Consider the following 21,674-nt stretch of genomic DNA (forward strand, 5'->3'; position numbering starts at 1 on the left):
TACTTTCATATACGACATTAGCTGTATTTTAAATTTTACTGTGAATAAGGTATAAGAAATAGTTTTAAATTATCTTGTTTCTCAGGCAGCAGATATGTTAAATGTGAATTTGAAAGTAATAAGCAGATACGAGGAGCAAAAATCTTATTAGTATTCTATAAAAAATTCAACAGTCATGTATTAATATTAGAACATGAATTATTAACTTTTAAATTTTATTTTCATTATATTTTTTAAATTTTGGAATATGCAATTTTATTAAATTATTATATTCTGTATCAGCAATTATAATCATTTTCAAATGAATTAATTAAAAAAAAATTGCAGAACTAATAACAAACTAAAGACTCAGTTTTAATAGTTATTTTCTCGTAAATTTATTATTTTAATTAAAATATTATTATGTTTTACTTACCGTATTTAAATAGAAAAATTTAATAAATGAAATCAAGTTTATAATTCTGTTAACAAGTTATAATATTTATTATTTTAACTAATTTATAATATACAATTAATAATTTTAATAGCACATATATGTATATAAATATATATGCAAATTATATATCTTTATAAGCAACTAATTAAATATTCTTCACAAATCACTATTAAACATTTAATATACATTGTGTTTAACAATAATTTTAGTTAACGATTTCATTTTTACAAATTATTGAAACCGTATATTGGGAGCTATTTAAAAAATAAATTGTTAACAAAAAATGTATGTACTAAATAATTTAAAGTCATTTACCATCGGACGAATTTTTTATCATCATTTGTTATATTTTGTTTTTTACTTTTTTTTTTAACTCGGTGTATAAAATAACAATATTATTTTCATTTTCTAAATATTTAATATTATAATTTTATTAATATCAACTGTGGTTTTATTTAAATAAGGCCTTGTTTCTGTTAATTTCGTTGCTCATTTATAATTGTTGAAGGTTTTTTTAAATAATTGTATTATAGTTATAATAATATATAATTAATTTATTAATTTTACTAACAGTATTTTATCTTTTCCCCTTGATAGTGAGTAATTTAGTTTATATTATGTAATTCAGTTTAAAATTTATGATAAAATCCTTAATTTATTATATCTTGTTTTGAGATATTGGTATACTCATAATTGTATTCATTTATTGGTTTTGTGATGCTAATCACTATAATATGTATATATTAGTAAAAATAACTTTTAGGCATTTTTGGTGAATAATTTTCCACAAAATTTTTTCTTTGTTATTTTATAATTACATAAGAACTATTAAATAATATAAAAATTACAATATTATGCGTATAATTTTTTTTTGTTCTATATTTTGTGTTGAAACTTTTTATAGAATTTAGGCACTTGTTTTTAAAATTATGTAAGACAAAATTAAATAATAATAAATTAAATTAAATTTCAAATTATTTCAAATTGTATGTTTGGTGTCATATATATATATATACATACATATATTAAATTTTAATAATAATATGAAAAAATAATGAAAATAATAATGTAATTAACAATTTTAATAAATCTACCAGGTTTTATAAATTTAAAGAAATTATAAGAAAAAATTTAAGATTTAAATTTAAGTTTTGCACAGTTGCATTTTAAACTCCTTTCGCATATTTTATATTATTATTAACTATTTTTAACTTGAACTATACATAGATTTGAACTACAGAACTACTAAGTGAAAATTTAATATGAATTTTTTTGTTACAAACCAAATTTTCATTGTGATTTAATTATTTTAAGTCATTACAAACTGTATGTATTTCATAATAATCTATAACTATTATTATTTTAAAAACGTTTACAACTTATTGAAAATAATTTTGAGTATACCATATACTAATAAAATTGACAAAAGTAGGTTCATTTTTATAGTATTGTTTTATTACAAAAAAAAAAGGAAAAAAATTATTTTAAATAAATTTAAAATTTAAATATTAATTCAATTTAATTATTTTTTTTTAATTTTATTTAAATATAATAAATAAATTTAAAATTAATATAATTATATTAAACTAAATTAAAATAATTGAAATAATATTGTATCCAGTAGTCGAAATTTTAGAAACTCATAAAGTTCCGTCAAAGTTCCCTGCAAATTCGGGTCCAAATACAAACAAAAATAAATTACAGAATGCCGTAACGTACCGTCATCAGTAATAATTTTATTTTATTTAATTATTTGCATATTATAGTTTTTGTTTTTAGACATTCCGAGTATTGAATAGTTTTACTACTGAAAATGAATATATTAAAAAAAATTTTATAATTTAATCTTAAAATATTGAAAATTATATATAATAATATAAAAGTTTTGTTATATCTTAAATATATTGTATTTTTCTTTTCTTAAAAAATTCACTTAAACAATATTTTAACTTATAGAATCTACAGAATCTCCGCTACTATCAATGTTATAGTAATCTTCATCATCAGAATTTTTTAAAAGAATTTTATTATTTTTTTTATGATGTTTTTTAATATTTGATTTTATTAATTTTCGTATTATATTTTTATAATTAATTAAATCAGAACTATGAAAATTAATTTTTTTATATCTTTTTTTAATATATTTATTTATAGGATTATAATTAATGTTTCTATCTTGTTGCAATTTTTTAAATTGAGCTTTATTAGATTTTCTAATATTATTAAAATTTCTTTTTAATTTTCTTAATTTTTTTCCATTATTAAATAATAATTTTTCATAATTGTTATTGAATTTATAGGAATGTTGTTTATTTATTTCAAATGAATTTATTAAAGGTTTACTTCTCGTTACCCTTGAAATAATATCAAGATTATTATTAATTATTGTTTTATTGCAATTCGAATTACAATTTTCTAATGAAGAATTTTTATTCAAATTACTTGTAATATTGTATGTAAAATCTGTAAAATTTGAGTTTTCTTTCGATTCAAAAATAACACTATTGTTATTTTTAATATTGAAATTATTTTTAAAATTAAAATTATTATTTAATTCAGGCATAATAGTAAACCATGATTGAAAAGAATCTGATTTATTTTTATCTTTATTATTATTTAATGAGTTTTCAATAATTGGTATTAAATATGTAGTTTCATTTTCTGATTTATTTTCATCTTGGTCTAGATTTTTTATATATGAAGTTAAATTTGAATTCAAATTATTACTAAAATTATTTGAATTCGTAAAATTATATAAAAAATTTTCATTATTTGTATTTGATAAATTTCTAAATTTTTTAATATTTAAAATATTTTTATTATTATTTAAAAGTTGTTGATGATGATGTATTAAAATATTTTTATGAAAATCTGAATAATTCATAAATTTTTGTTGATGCAACATAATATTCAATTGAAGTTGTTTCTGTTCTAATTGCCATAATTTTAATTTTTGTTTATTTTGCTCTTCCATTAGGACCTGACGATGATGATAAAGAATTCTTTTATAAAATTCTTCAGCGCTTATTTCTGTCGATGAATTAAATAATTGAATTGCTATTAATTCTGGTATAACAATTTTATCTGAAAAATAAAATAAAACAAAAATTACTATTTTATTAACGTATAATAAATAACATTAGTATATGTATGCGTATATAACAAAAAATATGATAAAAGATCACTTTTAAAAAGTTTCTAGTGATTAATTTACAAGTTTTAAAAGCATTATATTTTTAGTTATATTGGATCAAGAAATACAACCTTTCAAAAACTCATCCAAAAACCATTCAAATTTTTAATTTTAATTTTTTCCCAATATATTTTTTTCAAAAAGGGAATTCATTAATTTTATTCCTAAATTTGTAGTCGTTTACATAATTACAATTTTGAATGGAAAATGCACGCATATTTAGATATTAATTAAAATTTTTAATAAAAAATAATTTTTATTTGCTAAACTTTGACAATTGAAATTTTTCTACTCAGTATGAATCGAAAATTACAATCGATTTTGACATATAATTCAATAACAACAGTAATAATGTAGTTTAATATTTTACAATGTCCCTAGATATTAAAATTCATCAATATTAACTGACTTTAAATAAATGACTGTAAGTATACTTAATATTATAAAATATCGTTACTGCCCATGTAGCACAAATTTGTGTTCATACCAAAATGTATTCTTATAGTTATAAGAAAACACATTCAAAATTTCAAAAAATTTTTCCATTTTCATTCAAAATTTCAAAAATATTTTTTAAATAAACTAAAATCTGTATAAGAGCATTTACATACATTTATTTAAATGTAAGATGAAATCATTTATTATTTTAATTTTACAAATTTATTTAAAAGCACATATAAATATACTTTCATGAAAAAATAATATGTTTTTTTCCTTATTATTTTTCCAATATTTAAATGCAGAAATTATGCAATTTTGATAACATAATCAAATATATCTTACTATTCATTTATATTATATATAACTCTATGATATAAATGAAATCTATGTACACATACATATGCATAGAAATATAATATATATATATATATATATATATATATATATAATAAAATTCATTTAACTTTGAAAGTAAAATATAACATTAGAAAAAAAAGCAGTATAACAATTGCAATAATAAGTACAATCGTTATTTTTTTTTTTTAAATTAGGTCAAATATTTTTTGATATTATCTTTTATAAGTACATATATGGATGTGTATGTGTATATAAATAATATTATATGCATAACAATAAAACGTTATTATATAATCTAAAATATGGCATTGTAAATTTTTTTTCTTGCATTTTAATAGAATTATATACCAGTTTTATTTTAAAAAATGCACTTATATTTTTTTTTTTAAAAAAGATTTTTATTACAATTTTTTTTAAATAAATCATTTAATTTCATTTTTGTTATCTAAGTTTACACCATCTATATATATACATATTATACACATATATGTTATATAAATAATATAAAAAAATATAATTGTATAGAATAGATTCTTTTATTATTTTTTCAATTTTAGTATTTTTTTAATTTACTATTATATTACTACATACGAGTAGTATAACTTTATTTTAGTCGTAAACAGTAATAATTTTGTCTTACCACAAATTGCTATCGGTGGATGTTGAAAGGTCTTTAATTCATTTGGATCCCATACAAATAAATAATAAATAGATAATATAATTGCTGTTAATGATACACTTAATACATATACAGCTACTGTTAATACACGTATACCTTTACGATTTCGATTTAAATTATATAATTGATTTAATGTTTCACTTGGGGGTAATTTGATTTTATCATCAATTTCAATTGAGTTTGCATCAGTAAACATTTTTTTATTTCAATATTTCTCTTTAAATAAATTTTTTCAAATAGATTCATTTTATGCGCAATTTATTTAATTTTTATTTTAATTTATAATTTTAATTTTACATTTTGCATTATTATTATATCTAAAATTTAGATTTTAAATTTTTTTCTCGAAAAAATACAATTCTGTTGTTATATAAATTGTAGCAGAAATGCAACTGAATGCATAAAAGAGAAATTTAAAATAAATTTGTTTGTTTTTTTTTTTTTATTCACTTGATTTCATTTAACTATTATACTATGAATATTGTGTATATCCTTCAATATTCTTATTTTGTTATAATAAAAATAGTGTAAAGAAAGAAAACAAAAATTAATCTATACAATTATAAACCTAAAGGTACCCATTTATAATATTTCTATCTATATATGTACATGTGCGAAACATAATAATAAAATTACAAAAGGAATTGTATATATATATATATATATATATGGAAAAAAGTGTAAAGAGAATAAATAAAACAATAAAGAAATGAAAACAACAGAGAAAAATCCTTTCAACTCTCTTATAAATCGATAACATTGTATAGCAAAAAGGATATATGAAAATAAAAATGAAGAAGAGAAAAAGTGTGCTATACTTAACTATAGTTAAATATTAGGTTAATAACCTAAATCTGGGTTACTAGGGCATTTTAATTTTCTTTTATTATATGCAAACATACATACACTATTCAAGTACTATATACATGCGCATATATATATGTATAATAATAAAGTACGTGATGTAAAATTTATTAATATACAATTGGATTTATTTTGAATACATAATTTTTTTTCTCTGTAGAACATTTATGGTTGCACAAACCTCAAAGGCAATTCGTTAATATTAACGTTTAATATTAAAATCTAAGAATATATTTTTATTACATACAAATGAGATTTTGATGAGTTCCGCAAAAATTTTATTTTATGACCTTATTTATTATATAGTATATTTTAATTTAGAACATTATCAGATCTACATAACTTCCTCTTTTCAGCACTTCAAAAAAAATAGAAAAAAGGTGTTTATTAGTTTCACTCTGGCTTACATCCTTTAAGATATAAAACTGAAACATTAGCCACCTTTACTTGAAACTTATTTCTGTAGTTCTTTGCAAAATTTTGAATTTTCAACACCTTGTATTTTTAAAATTGTAAACTTTTCCGAATTTCTATAAAAGTGAAAAGCAAATGGTTAATGTCATGTCATCAAGAAATATACATAATTCTTTAACTTAAGTTTTTTTTTTATTCAAGGGGCCGAAACTCTTAAACCCTTGTGATTTCCTTCCCCATCAACCAGGCCCCTAACAACCTGCAGTATAGCAGCCACATCAAGTCATGAGATCCTCCACGAAGCCATAAAGCCCCGCCCGAATCACCGTAGTCGTAGGTGATCAACTGCCTCGCAATCATATAATAAATGTTCCATCGTTTCGTCCTTCTCCAGGCACAAGCGGTAGACTCCGTCTGCCCATTCTTTTCAGACGGACCATCGAGAGGCAGTGTCCAGTAAGAACGCCCACAAATAGCCTCAAGTTTGGATGACCAAAGATGGCCAGCTTGCGCCCAACCAATCCCAAGGGAGAGTGCGAAAGGGCTTTTCGCCTTTCTAAATTTCTTTAACACTTAAAATTTTTTTCTTTTTTCATCCTAAATTTATGCAAATTTTTGAAATATTTTGGTATCTTAATGAAAGTAAAGCTAGTAGAATGATTTTTAGAAAAAAGATTTTCATTTGTTCAAAGGAAAAGTGCTAATCATTTGATTCGATCCTAATTTATTTCATTAATTTTTCGGAAAAAAATCTGTTCATGCTTGAGTTTATATTGCCTTTATATTGTCTTTAGTTATGTTGTCTTTCGAGAGTATTTTCTTACAGGGAGTAAGGCTCGATTACGTTATGTTAGCAACATAATATCAGTAGAAAGACCAATACTCAATATTGATTCTTATTACTGGAAATTTGAAAATATCACAACCCAACTATCTATTAGAGACCTTACTATTTAAGTAAGTGAGGTGGAATTTTAACATGGACTATCATAATTTAAATAAGAATAAAACATTTATTATTTTAAAATTATATGTACCTTAAATATTGTGACTGTGCGCTCCAATCACATGGTACAACGAAAATCAAATAAAACAAAAGAAGAAAAATGTATTAAACTAAAGTTTGTATGAATTTTATAAAAATGATATTATATGTGATTCAATAATATTATAACCTATAATTTTGATAAAATACAATGGGATCCCTATATGTTGTTATTCCTATATTAATGAAAGGGTATTTTTGAAAATTCAGTTTGAAGTTCTAATTTTGAACTTAAGTAGCTTTACCGGTTTCAACTTCAAATTTGCTACTTGCAGTAGAGCAAATTTTTGTAGTTATTGGGTAAATTTTTCTCAATCTTCCGACATCCTTAAATTTTTGACTATATTTACTTGTAGTTAAAGTAAAACTGCAAATTTGCGCTGATTTTTTTGATATCTTGGTTTGCAGTTTACTGTCAAAATATTGTTACATTTTCGAAAATCCTTTTTTGACAGTTTGCGTAGTATTTAATTATTAAATTTGTTGCAAATTAAGTACATACCAGAATAGAAAATGGGATATGTGAGCATGCTTTTATATGCATGTCTTGAATCTTTTTATCTTTGATAATGCTTTTAATACTTTTGTTTTATGAAATGTAAAAGAAAACTTTCAAGCGGTAAGATTATTTCAATACTAACAATAGTTTGGTAATAAATCTATTCAAAATTAAATTTTAATTATGAATTTTAAGTGAAAATTTTTACTGTTCTCGCAGCAAAAACCGCAAAATTGAGTACGCATAACTATTAAGGTTTGAAAAATAAATGTCAAAAAAGTATTTGTTAATTTCCTTAGGTTCCACATTGATTTTCACTATGATTTCAGGAATCTAAATAACAAATTAATGTTTAGTGAACAAAGAATAACTTTTCATTAAAATTTCAAGGTGTTTTTTTATTGTTTATATGTAGACGTATTTTTGTGTAGTACTTATATAATAATAAGAGTAAGTAATATGTAATTCTAAATATATGCGGGAGTTGGTTTTTTTCGTATAAAATGAATTTGCAATAAATTATGTAATATGAAAATGAACTTACAAGAAAAAAATATTATTTAAATTAAACAAAAAAAAAGTAGGTAAGTGTTTTTTTTTTTTGTCTCTTATTTCATATACATATATAGGAGGAATAGGATCTCATAATAAATATATTTTATGTAACCAAATACATACACAAATATAAGAAAATTAAATTACACACTTTTGTAGGCATTTCAATTAGAAATTATAAATGTAATGCGCAAAATATATTTAAACATACTTGGGTACAGAAATATAAAAATTATTACAAAATTAAAAATTGTTTATATAAATTATATTAGTTGTATATATATTTTAATTAATGAACATTTTAAAAATAATGCAATCAAATATTGAATTTCTTGTTTTATTAATTAATACTGAAATAATTAATAAATAAGTATTTTAATATAATATTAACATAGGTCAAATAATTGCAGTAATATTATATATTATGTAATCTATGGCTGCACGAGATAATTAATCTATATATCAGAAGGATATATCAGAAAATTTCATAAACGCAATACTGCAAAACAATAACTGCAAAACGCGATATGAACTGGAAATGCGTAATTGTGATGGATATGAGATTTAACTGTGCTACTCACAACAATTTCGCTATATTGCAAATAATTAAGCAATGTTTATTAACATTTTTGATATTATAAACATTAGATTAGCAACATTTATTTATGAGCATAAATATACTGCAGATATACTGCATTTATGAAGAAGGCTACACGATAATAAAACATTAATATTAGTAAAGCCGCGGTTATGCTGCGGTTATGAAATTGTCTACTACAGTAATTTCAAGTATTGAAGTAAAGGAATTTCAGTCAAGTATATAAGCTTCCCTTTCAATTACGTAAATTTATATTAAACTTAAGATTTTTATTTCATGAGAAAATTATTTTGTATATTATTAATTGAATATTAAAATTAAAGATGTGGAAAGAATTTTATGAATCTTTGTATTTAAGCTATATAGGGCAATAACTATATCAAAATATATGTATGTGCCATTAAATTTCTTCACTCAAATTTTCAGTGACAACTTTATGTTACTTAAATTAAAAAAATTTCATATATAAATTTTTTAATTTCAAGTATTCACTCAGTAGTAATTATTTTCCAAAAATTCTGTTCTAATATAAAACAGAATATCTTCTATACGTTCAAGCACATTTTAATATTTCATGCTGAATAATCGCATTAATTGTAGTAAATAAAAGTACGTTATAAAAACTTATTTGGAAATGTCGAAAATCAAAATTTAATTCAGTGAAGAATTAAAATGTCTTAAAAAATTTTGTAATTGCAATTTCTCAAAACTACAATATTTATATACATACATATATGTTTTATACGTATTACAACATAAATTTTACCTATATATGCATGTACAACAAAAACTATAATACAGGTATTGTGGACGTTCTGAGTATCGAACCACAAAGTGATAGTGATATTTGTCGTAAAAAGGTCATTATTATTTTTGCAAACATAGATACAAAAAATTTATATAAATACATACGAAAGATTCGAATCTATATAGTCAAGTTTTTGAACAGTTTACGATATCTCTACATCAACTATACTGATTCCATACTAAGAGCAAGTTTAATTGTACATTCCAAAACAAAAAAAAATTTAGAGTGCCCAGTTACAGTTTCTTCTTATATATTTTTAATTTTAAATTGTTATACATAATTGTTATACACATTGCTAGTGTATAAAATTAACCATCAACATACTAAAATAAAATGTAAAAAAATAAAACGCATGTTTTTTTTTTTTAAAGTTCAAGGTTTCTTTCTTTTCGGTACATACCTAAAATACGTAACTATGTTTATATAAATACACATATGTACATACACAATAATAAGGTATAGTGTAAGAAATTAATTAAATATTCACCTAAAAACATACTTTCAACTCAAATCAATTTAATTATATTTTACGTATAACATTTTTAACACGTATATGAATTTACTTCCTTCCCGTTAGTTGTCATATATACAGTCAGTTGGCCATCAACGTGAATTTGAAATGTTCGTATCCTTGTAAATTATTTTAAAATCCGATTACATTTTTTTTTTACATTTTTTCTATTTTATTTATAATTTTCTATATTATTTGTCTACTCTTCTATTTTTCTTTAAATTAATATCACTTTCCCTTTTTTTATTAGTTACAAATAAAAACACGAAAATATAAAAATCATTTTTTTTTGTTTTGTTTTCAAATTTCTAAAGTGAAACCATTCAAGTTTTCGAATGCATTTCTAAACATTTGCAATATTTAATAAGACGGTAAATCAAAACGATATTGTATATACCAGTTACATATGGAAATAATTTTACGATAAAGTTGAGTATTTAAAAATCATACACTGAAATTAATTCGAGGTGAAATAGATAAAAATTTTTAATATAACCTTGCCCTATAAATTATTTCATTATGGAGAAAATGACCATTTACTTTTGAAATTTTTCCCTAAATCTAACGTAATATCCTTGTTTTCTATGCGTGTGTTGCAAAAAATAAAATGCGTTTTCATTACCTAAAAGTATGCAATTTTTCAATAATCGTTCTTTTGTAAATTTTAATGAATTTTCTTCAAATTTGATATGTTTCCCAATATTAATCTATGTTATACGTTTATTTTAGAATGATTTAAATAGTTAAGTAACTGAGAAGAAATAAAAAATTTTATAGCAATAAAAATCCTGAACCAATTCAAAATTATTGTAAATAACATTCCAAAAAAAGGAAAAAAAAATATATAAAATAGTGTGTAAATGGTAAAATATAAAAATTTAATCAAAATTTTTAAAGCAATTTAATATTACAAACACATTATATAACAGAATTTAGATTATATATAGCACCATAAGATACATAGTACCATAGGTAGAACATTCACCATAAAATAATATTTGATTACTTTTTTTTCCCACAATTGAAAGTGTATGTTTTATACACATATGGTAACAAAAAAAATCTCCAATTTTAAACCGGTATAAAGACAAAATTTAAAATTTGGGGACATAAATAAAATTTCCTTTAATTCGGTAAAGACTTTTCGGTAAACACTTTTGGTGGTCATTATAAATTTCACACATATATGGACAGTAACAAAGCTGGATTGACATCGCGTAAGACATATGAAAATTTTGACGCTATTTTCCGATATCGGGAAATTAAAATTATGAGAAATCTTAAAATTGCTGTTTCCAATTAATTACACTATGCTTGGCTAAATGAATGTATACTTTCACATTTTCTGTCTAAAAGTTATAAAATTTTAGATAATTCCCATAAATTATTAGAGTTATGAAAAGATGAAATTATACTCGTAATATTGTTATACATGAGATAAATTACGGATATGTATTCGTATAACATTATAAAAATTATACATTTATATAGAATATATTTCCAACTTACATTTTTGGTGTTTATTTATTTTTACATTCTCTTAAGAATTAGTTTTTTTTTTTACATTGGATATGCCGGTTTTGATTTTGGCATAATAAAAACTTTTGGTTTCGATGAATCCCAAAAAAATAAATAATAAAATGATAAGGTTACACCTAAACCAGATACAAAACAGATGTAGACAAAAACCATTGCTAGACGTACTAATTTTGATGCAGCTTTAACAATTGTTGGTGCTTTAACAAAAACTGGACGTTTTAATTCTACATATTCTGTTTGAGGTCGTTGTTGTTGTTGTTGTTGTTGATCCTGTTCTTGATTTTGATCTTGTTCACCACCTTGTTGTTCTTCAGAAATTTTGACTAATTGCTTTTTTACAATAGTATCCATATTTATGATTTTTAAACAATATATATATATATATATATATATATATATATGTATATGTTTAAATGAATGTTAACTTAATTATTATGTTATAATTTAATTGAAAACCGTATGCAATAAATTCACGTTCAAATTGTAACTAAGAATTTTTTAATTTAAATGACAGCTTTTATATATAACGCAAATGGAATTTATTTAATACGAAAATTCTCTAAAAATCATCATAGCATTTTTCAATTCCTTTATTTTCTCTAAAATCAATTAAATCAATCAGATTTGTATGTACAACTGTATGTATATATTGTTTTACTTTATTTTCTGCTAAATTTGCATTTTTTTTTAATAAAATCCGTTTAATTTACTTAATTCTTTTATTTATTTTTTGAAAATTCCATTTTTGTTTCATTGACATTGATAAGAAATAAAAATATGCAGAATGCGTGCATACATGCACATGTATACAATTTACAAACATATATTGCATGTATGGTTATAACAATTACTTAAAATTTTGATATTTACGCACTTTATGCAAAGCAAAAAGTTCCTGAACTCATTGTTTTATTCTAAATTTTCAACTTGTAATTTTTTAGCCGTTAAAATTTTCATTAAAATTTTCAAAAATATTACTATGTGAAAGTATGTGTGTTAAATGCAAAATATTTTCAATTTGATTAAATTATGTTACAATTTTAATATCTTTGCTCTGAATAAAATTAAATTTTTCTCTTAACCCTTAAAGTACCAGGTGTTTTCATTGGATACATTTTGAAATTCATATTTATATTATTTAATTATATAATGATATATCGTACAAAACTATACAAAGAAACCTTTATATAATTTATTGCTATAAAAAAAAAATGATTTGAAATAAATTATTATTTTTATAACGATAACATTTTTTGAACTTTTGTTTTCTTAACTTTAAGAAAACAAAACACCGTCATTGTTTTGCTGTTATCAATACACAAAACAGATAACTCGACAAAGGTGGTTTAGGTACGCAAGACAACATGGTTCATAATTATCCAATAACGAAAAAAAATTGAAAAAGGCCAGCGACTATTTTTCTGCGTTTGCAAAATTTGAAAAATGCTTATGGTATCGCTGTAGTAAACAGTTGAAAAATGGAATTTTTAGGTTTTGGAGGGCTATAACTTTTAGAGGATGTGGAATAATTAAAAATATTTTTCTACGGCAATAGGTTTCTAGTAAAAATCTATGTACATATGAAATTTCAGCTTTCTATCTTCGTAGAGAGAAGTGTAGAGGTTTTGTAAACCTGTCCGCGAACGGAGGGAAGGAGTTAAAGTAATACGCACTTTTTTCAAATTTTTTTTTAGAAAAATACTAAAAATGCGTGTTTGTATGTTAATATAATTTTTCAACATACATACATGTTATATGATTTAAAACTGTAATATTTTAATAATTATTATATACATATTCACATTTTATATATATGCACATTATTGTTATTCACAGTTAAAAGCAAATGTTAAAAAAGCACAGCCATAATGAAAATTTTACTAAATATATTATATAGTATTATGAATAAGCAAAAAATAATTTCTTTTTATAAAAAATTCCGATAAAATGGAAACCTTATATTAACATAAGTGAATAATTTTTAAAAATGAAGTTCATTGTCTAAAAATTTATCCTTCTCAATTCTATTTGAATTCCACTTTATTGTAATATACGCAAATATGTGTAATATATGTAAGTGTGTATAACTATAGAAAATAAATGAATATTTTAAATATTTTTTTCTTTTATTTTAAAATTTCTAATATAGATTTAAGAAAGCAGAACACCTTTCCTTGGTATTTCTAAAAATATTACATTGGAGATGAATGGGTTAAATATGGTGATGCATTTTTTATTTTTTTAATAATTGCAATATTTTAAAATTGTAAGTGATTTTGAAATATATACTCATTCAACAACATTGTTGAATTATTTTAACATTTATTTTTTTATTTATAATTCAGAAATTATTATTGGCCTGTGAAGATTAAGAAATGCACAATATTTATTCTTTATGATTTGAAAATCAAATTAAGTTGAAAAAACTGTCACAAAAATTTTTATACGTTATATGTATTCCATTTTTCCTTATAAGAACTTAAGTACCAAATGAGTAAAATTATAAATATATCTAGAGTATTAAAATTAATTCGAATTTTAACTATGATAGCTGATTGAATTATGACATAAGTATGTACATATTACAAATCGATCCTTTTACGAACTGAATTGAACATAAATGGAATTTTTAAAAAAAGAATGTACCTACAAGTATTGCGAGTTTATAAGCAAATTTTTGATTTTCTTTTTTGAAATTTATCATAGAGAGCTTTTATAAAACTTTATTTTTGATGCTCAAAACAATGAGATTTCATTGCACTTTGAAATTTCAGAGTGCAAATAACACAATTTTGCACTCTCAGGCAAATTAGTCAAATTATATTAAAATTTTATAAAACTTAAATTGAGACTACAGTAAAATTCTAATCCATCAGGACTTTTAACCAAATAAAGAATTAAAATAGCATTTCTGAACAAATCAAATTTATATACAAACCTTAGTTTGACATTTAGTTTGTTTACCTTTGTTTTATTTATAAAATTTTCTGTTTCGAGTTTTAAGTCAACTAATATACTAAAATCTTGAATTATTTTAAATTTAAATCAAATAATAAATGAATATATATATATAACTTACATAATTTCTAATATGATAATTATAGCCATTCCAATTCAGAGCTCAAATGTATTTTTAAAATTTTTTTTTAATAATTTACTCTGACATTATGTGTTCCTATTTGTGGAACTGGTGGCATTTTTGAATCCCAAAAAAATAAATAAAATAATGATAAAACAAAACCGAATCCACTTAAACCAGTTAAATAAACGATTACCGTAAAATATCGAACAATTTTACGATCAAAAAATGAAGATTCTTTCTTTTTTATTACGATTTCATTTCCTTGTTTCGATTCAACTGGAATATTTTGTGTTTCTTGAGAATTTGGCATTTTAATAAAATATAGTTGAAATTTTTTTTTTACGTCTTTATCTTAAAAATACTTCAATTAAACTAATTAGTAAGAATATATTCTTTTAATTTAAAGAAAATAAAAATTACTTAAAATTTGTCCTTCCAATATATATACATATTATATTAGCAGTCATTGTGTGTGTACATATATTAAGGAATTAAGTAGATTATGTCTTAAAATATACAAATTTTATGTAAAAAAGTCTTAAAGTATATAAGTAAAAATGTTCTTAAGTATATTTTTTTATAATATATGGGATATAAAAGAAATGGCTGAGCTTTTTATATATTTTCTTTTACTGAAAAACTTGTATTGAAATTTATTTTTCGTTTCAAGAATTTATACAAATGCGTTAAAATATTGATGACAAGTTGTTTACACATGCATGCATACACACACACTTATACAAGAAAATCATTTTTAAGTTACACACGGTACATGTATTTATATTGTAGCGACACATGTAAGGTATGTAAGCAGTGCAGGATTTATCTACAAACGGAAAACACTGCAGCCGACTGCCTGTGTAAGAAATAGCCTCAATGATTAATAATTTTGTTTCAAAAATTTATAATAAATTTAGCAAGTGACAAATAGTTTATTTATCGACAATATTTGATACCAATAAATTATTGAAAATATCCGATTCCAATTATTTGAAAAAAAAAAAGAAAACTACAAATTTGATATTTAAGTTTGCTTCGCTAAAAAAAATTAAGAAAGTGCTATAAGATAGTATAAAGTCTATTAATTTTAATCGCAATTTTTCATTTTTAAGGGCACCTTCTTAATTTTTTTTAGTAATAGAGGCAATATTAACTTACGATTATTTTTACCTCTTTATTTGAGAAGATAGAAACAATTAAAGCGATTCTCTATTAAATGGACAATCAAAAGCAATAAATGTCAAAAATTTACGTTTTAACTATTAACAATCGAATATTCACTTGTATACTGCAATTAATAATGACATATTATAAATTTTTATAAAAACGTCATTCAACGAATTTCATTAACCTGAGGCTCCTGATTATTGGTGAATCCGCTTCTGAATCTAATCTTCATATTTTATTTACTTATATACTTGCTATAATTTTGACTTATCAAAAGTTTTTTTTACTAAACTAATAGCGTGTAATACAGAATAAGTCGTTATTTTAGCCTTTTTAGTCATTCGTTATTTTTAATAAATCCTTTTAAATTCTTAAAATAATAGTTTCTTTTTAAATACGTGATCGTATGTTAATGTGTACGTACTATACATGAAGATTGCATAATTTATTATTTTGTGAATAATTATTAGCATTATTAAAAAATTAACGCCGTCCTTATTGTATGAAATGCTGTCGGTAAATATATTAAAATTGGTAATCCGTGGTGCGTTGTTGCTATTACTAAAATACTATATTAAAATACTAAAAATTACTATATTAAAATACTATTATTATTTAAATATCAGTTACGTAAAATCTGTATGCTGTATTCTATCTGTATTCTAAACCAACATTCAAAAATTTCAAATATTTAACGGCAGAAAATGTTTTAAATCTCGCCGAGATCCGTATTTTTCCGTATTTCAATTTTAGTATAAAAGTGCTAAAATGAATTCGAAAAATTTACTATAAATTTCGAACCGATAAGTTTATCAAAAAAATTTTTTTTATCTAATTCCAACTTTAAAAACATCACAATACTGCAAATTATAGGAATCGCTTTTGTACATACTTAATTCGCAAGATCAAAAGATTTAATTAAATTTTGTTATTTTGTCAGATGTCCTATATATAAATAAAAACTCCAGTGCCTTTCAGTGTCTCATAAAAAATTCCAGAATAAATTGTGCTCATTTTAAAAGATTTGCATTTTTGAGGAATAAAAAAAGGAAGATCAATAGGAAAAGGAAGATCAAAAGGGCAATATTTCAAAGATTAAGGGCCTGATCATCTATCTCGCTATTTTACTCGGAAAGTAAGAAGAAAGTGGGTAACTATCATATATTTGTATAATGTAATTTTCGAGTGAGAAGAATTATTCGATATTGCGCATCTCGTTTTTTTCTAAAATGTATACAAAATTTATTCACTTTGTTTTTAAAAGTGAGACGTTTAGCCGATAATTTGAATAAAATTGCAAAAAATCAATTAAAAAATGAGTAATCTTATTGGAAAAGTGAAACATCCATCAGAAAATACTGAAAATTCTGATTTAGAAGTGAACAAAAAGTGAGTAAAAAAGCGAGATACACTATCGGGCTGTAAATTTTATACATAATTCTAAAGTTCTATACGCCAGTTAAGGAAGCTTTCATTGTCAATTAAAGATTAAATTAAAGAGAGATGTAGCTGGCTTCTTTAATAATATAATTTTGCAAAATAACAAAACTTCGAAAATTCCAGAAAAATCATAGGGTTTTTCTATTAAATAATTTCGTCAAATTTTTAATAAAAAATAAATCCATTTAAATGTATTAAGATAACCTTATTCTTTACTGCGCTAAGTTACTAATTTTGAATAGAAATAGAAAAATTCAAAATTACTTATATTAAATTCATTCCAATCAAAAGTGAAAATTAATAAAAAATTTTTTTATTTATAAGAATACAATTTTGCTTTATACATATAAAAATTTCACGATTAAATTAGGCTATTATTAAATAAATAAGAACTTGTTTTTTTACCTACAAATTTTTCGGCTATGGCTATACATTTTACTATTTAATTACTATTTTAATTACTTCAATAGTTAACAAGCCCAAAATTAATAGCCTATTTCATATAACATGAAAAAATCTTAAAATAATTTTGTAAGAAATTATCACATGTTTTGTCTAAAAACTGTAAAAGTTTTGGCAGTGGTACGAAACTTTAACTAAATATTGTATAAAAAAATATTCTAACACAAATTTTTATTAATTTACTTACCTCTAGTTCTTTGGTTGATATTCTATAATTGGCATTCTTGAATCCCATAAAAATAAGTAAAATACTGATAATAAAAATCCAAAACCACCTACTCCACCTAAATACAGCATTACCGTTATTAATCGAAATGTTTTTGAATCCCAAAATTCTTCTTTTTTTGGAACAATAACATCAGAATCCTCAGCCGGTTTTTGTTGTTGATCTTTCTGATCAGACATTTTTTTTTAATTTTTTGTATAATAAATTTGAAAAAAAAAGAGAAAATTAATTAATATTTAAAGATGGTTTTTGTTTCGATATTTATTTCTTATATTCCGAACGAAGGTATTATCACAACTAAATTTTAAAATTGAAAAATAGTCTTTATACAATTTTTAATAAACATAAAATAAAGGTCAAAAATAAGAAAAAAAAAGTGTTGAAATTGAAAATTGATTTTCGCTATAGCCTTGCGTAAGCACAAAAAATAAAAGAAAATACGATAATTGTTTTATTAATATTATGGTCTTAAGAATATTCTAAAAATATACATACATTCATATACATACATATATACATCTAAGTTACCATAAAAAGAAAATTTTATAAGAAATACAAGAACACTGACGAATAATATTAAGAAATAATATTATATGCAGTAAAATTACTGCATTTTTGAATTTATATCATTTCTATTTATTGTTTGAAATAAGGTTCAAAAATTGGACAGAATTTTATATGCGTACTGTACTTATTTTAGTTGATCAAAATTTTGTTACAGAAAAATTTTATAAACTATACTAGGTGCAAAATGTTTTCAACACATTTTAATGGATCAAATTAAATTTGAAGGTCCAGTGTTATTTCTGTCTTCTGTAATTTTTTTATATTACAATACATATTATTTTGACTTGATTATTACACGAAATGTGTCTTTTAAAATATGCAATATACAAACAGTATATCTACTAGTTAGTAAATACAATTGAATAAAATAATAAACAATAATGAATGGTAGTAGAAAACTACTGCATTCATTATAAAGTCGCTAAACTTAAATTATTTGTTACATTTTTAATGTAATTTTTATAACTTTCTGAGAAAATAAAATTATTTATTTAAAACCATATAAAAATTGATGTGAACAGCATTATGAACGACTTCTTATAAATTTTTTGTATTGATGTGGCGCGAAAATTTTATGAGATAGTGAAAATGATTTAAAAAAACTTCACCAGTTTGATCAATTCATCACATTTACAAAACTAACAGATATATGTAAGTTTTAATTAAAATCATTTCAGCTAACATTGAAATTTATAGGTACAGGGACGAATATGACCAAGTCATTTCTTGCTAAGAATTAATTTTGATTAATAATAATCTCACGGCCATCCGCTACCAGCTCGCAAGCAAGGAGTCATCAAATTTGAAAACAAAATGCATCTTGTCAATGCAAAACACACGAGAATTTGCAAGAAATCTAGTAAATAAATATAATTATTAGTATATTAAACAAATAACGTCAATTATTTGCTAGGCCAGTACGCAATTTGACTTTTTAAATTGATTGGAAAAATTAAGCAATCAAGATTTAGAAAACTTCATAGCCCAAAATAATATTAATATATATTAAGAAAATTAAATAATTTGTGAGGAAGGGACACGCATGCAGAAAATAATAGAAATCAAAATGCGAATCAAATTTCACACGATTGCAATACCTCTTTTAAGAAATTATTATTACATGGCATACAATCTGTATTAAAATGAATGTACACACATATATATTATATTTTATATATGTTGACAATTACTGTAAAGGATTGTGTTATAAGAAAATTACATTTTCTTTCATTTTACTCACCTTTTTTTTTAATTTGTAAGTAGATGGATTAAATTTAAAATATAATTAAAAACATTATACATATTTTATTTCTTTTAAGCTCATCACGTTTTATATTTTTCAAGAAATTCTGAATAAACCTATTATTTATAATATATTTTTTTAATGGTTTTCTGCCTTAAACAAAATTATAACACAAAGTACAGAATAAGGTGAGTGCTCAATAAGGTAAGGTATAGTCAGTCACATGATCTTTATGCACGTATATATTTAACTTTTTTAATATTTATAACTTACATACGTAAATTTGTGAAAATGTAACAAGAACTCGAAAGTAAGAATAGAATAAAACTTCTGAATAATTAATTTAAGAAAAGTAATTCAAATCTATGTGGATAAGCCAATAGAACTTGAATGTTCTTTAATAAAAATAATTATATTAAAATTTATACAATATTCCATGTCATATATAACTCACTATTAAATATACAGGGTGTGATTTAGCGGTACTCGATGGATATATATTATTCCTAAGGATTTCACAGCACGAAAAGTATAGAAACTGTAATTATGAGCAAATGAAGATTAAAGCAAAATTTATTGGAATTTTGTTTTAAATTTTGATTTTGCGCTTAAATATTTCTAAAACAAAAAAGTCTTTGAAACCGCTTTTACACTGTTAGAAAGAAAATTTCATGAACTTCCAAACGAATATACGAAATTCGTTTTAGCTGTCATATTTCCTAAGTTATCAATAAAAATGAAAAAATTAGACGATTTTCAGATATTCCAAATTTAGGGCTTCGTAACCGGAAAAGGAAGGACCGAAAAGCAAAATATCACTAGGTGATTCGTCTGAATGTATTCTATCACCATGCTTCAAGAGTTCCATTGAGTTTCGGCCATCCTGCATAATGTTGGTAAAACGCGTCACAATATTATCTTTATCAAATTTTTCTATATATGCAAGTGTATTATACAATATAGAAATTTGTAGACATACGATTATTGAAATTTTATTAAAATCGAATATCATTATAACACACAATATTAAACACATACGTTTAAAATACGTACATACGTACCTATTGGACCAACATGAGAAAAACAGATGAAAAGCTATTATTTTTATAGAAAATATTGTGAATGTTGAATTTATACGAATTTTGCTGCTTATTTTCATTTTAAAATTAAAATTAAATATAAATATAAAATATACCATAAAATATACCATGTAAAAAATTTACAGGAGAATTTTACCTTGGACAGACCTTATTTTATTTCAATAATTGGCATCCTTGAATCCCAAATAAATAGATAATACAAAGAAAATATAAATCCCATGCCACTTATTCCACCCATATATAGTCCAAGAGTTATAATTTTGAATAATTTGCTTTCAAGGAAATTTTCTTCTTCTTCATTATTAATTCCATTTGAATCTTTATCTGGCACTGAATCTTCTACATTCGATTTAAAAAGATTTGACACTTGTTTTTCCTCAGTCATAGTTATTAAGTAAATGTAATAAATAAATGAAGTAAATGTAAGTGCAATCTTATAAAATAATGC

The 21,674-nt window shown here is 22.5% G+C and overlaps 2 protein-coding genes across 3 annotated transcripts; both read right to left on the bottom strand.

The window, feature by feature from the left end:
* Window positions 1-729: 729 nt before the first annotated feature.
* Window positions 730-18,607, bottom strand: LOC129611858 (putative uncharacterized protein DDB_G0282499). 2 transcript variants are annotated; one of them, XM_055525261.1, is made up of 2 exons: window positions 18,278-18,607; window positions 730-3,520 (listed from the first exon to the last, which is right to left on the bottom strand). In XM_055525261.1, the coding sequence occupies exon 2, from the start codon at window positions 3,408-3,410 to the stop codon at window positions 2,382-2,384; it is 1,029 nt and encodes a 342-aa protein (XP_055381236.1). In that variant the 5' UTR covers window positions 3,411-3,520; window positions 18,278-18,607; the 3' UTR covers window positions 730-2,381. The 2 variants fall into 2 exon arrangements, with proteins under 2 accessions (XP_055381236.1, XP_055381237.1); XM_055525262.1 differs by lacking the exon at window positions 18,278-18,607 and adding an exon at window positions 11,910-12,415.
* On the bottom strand, window positions 11,961-12,290 carry LOC129612025 (uncharacterized). Its single transcript, XM_055525466.1, has one exon. The coding sequence runs from the start codon at window positions 12,288-12,290 to the stop codon at window positions 11,961-11,963; it is 330 nt and encodes a 109-aa protein (XP_055381441.1).
* Window positions 18,608-21,674: the final 3,067 nt, after the last annotated feature.

This window comes from Condylostylus longicornis, unplaced genomic scaffold (assembly GCF_029603195.1).
Source record: "Condylostylus longicornis isolate FDR11 unplaced genomic scaffold, ASM2960319v2 ptg000055l, whole genome shotgun sequence".
Lineage (NCBI taxonomy): Eukaryota > Metazoa > Arthropoda > Insecta > Diptera > Dolichopodidae > Condylostylus > Condylostylus longicornis.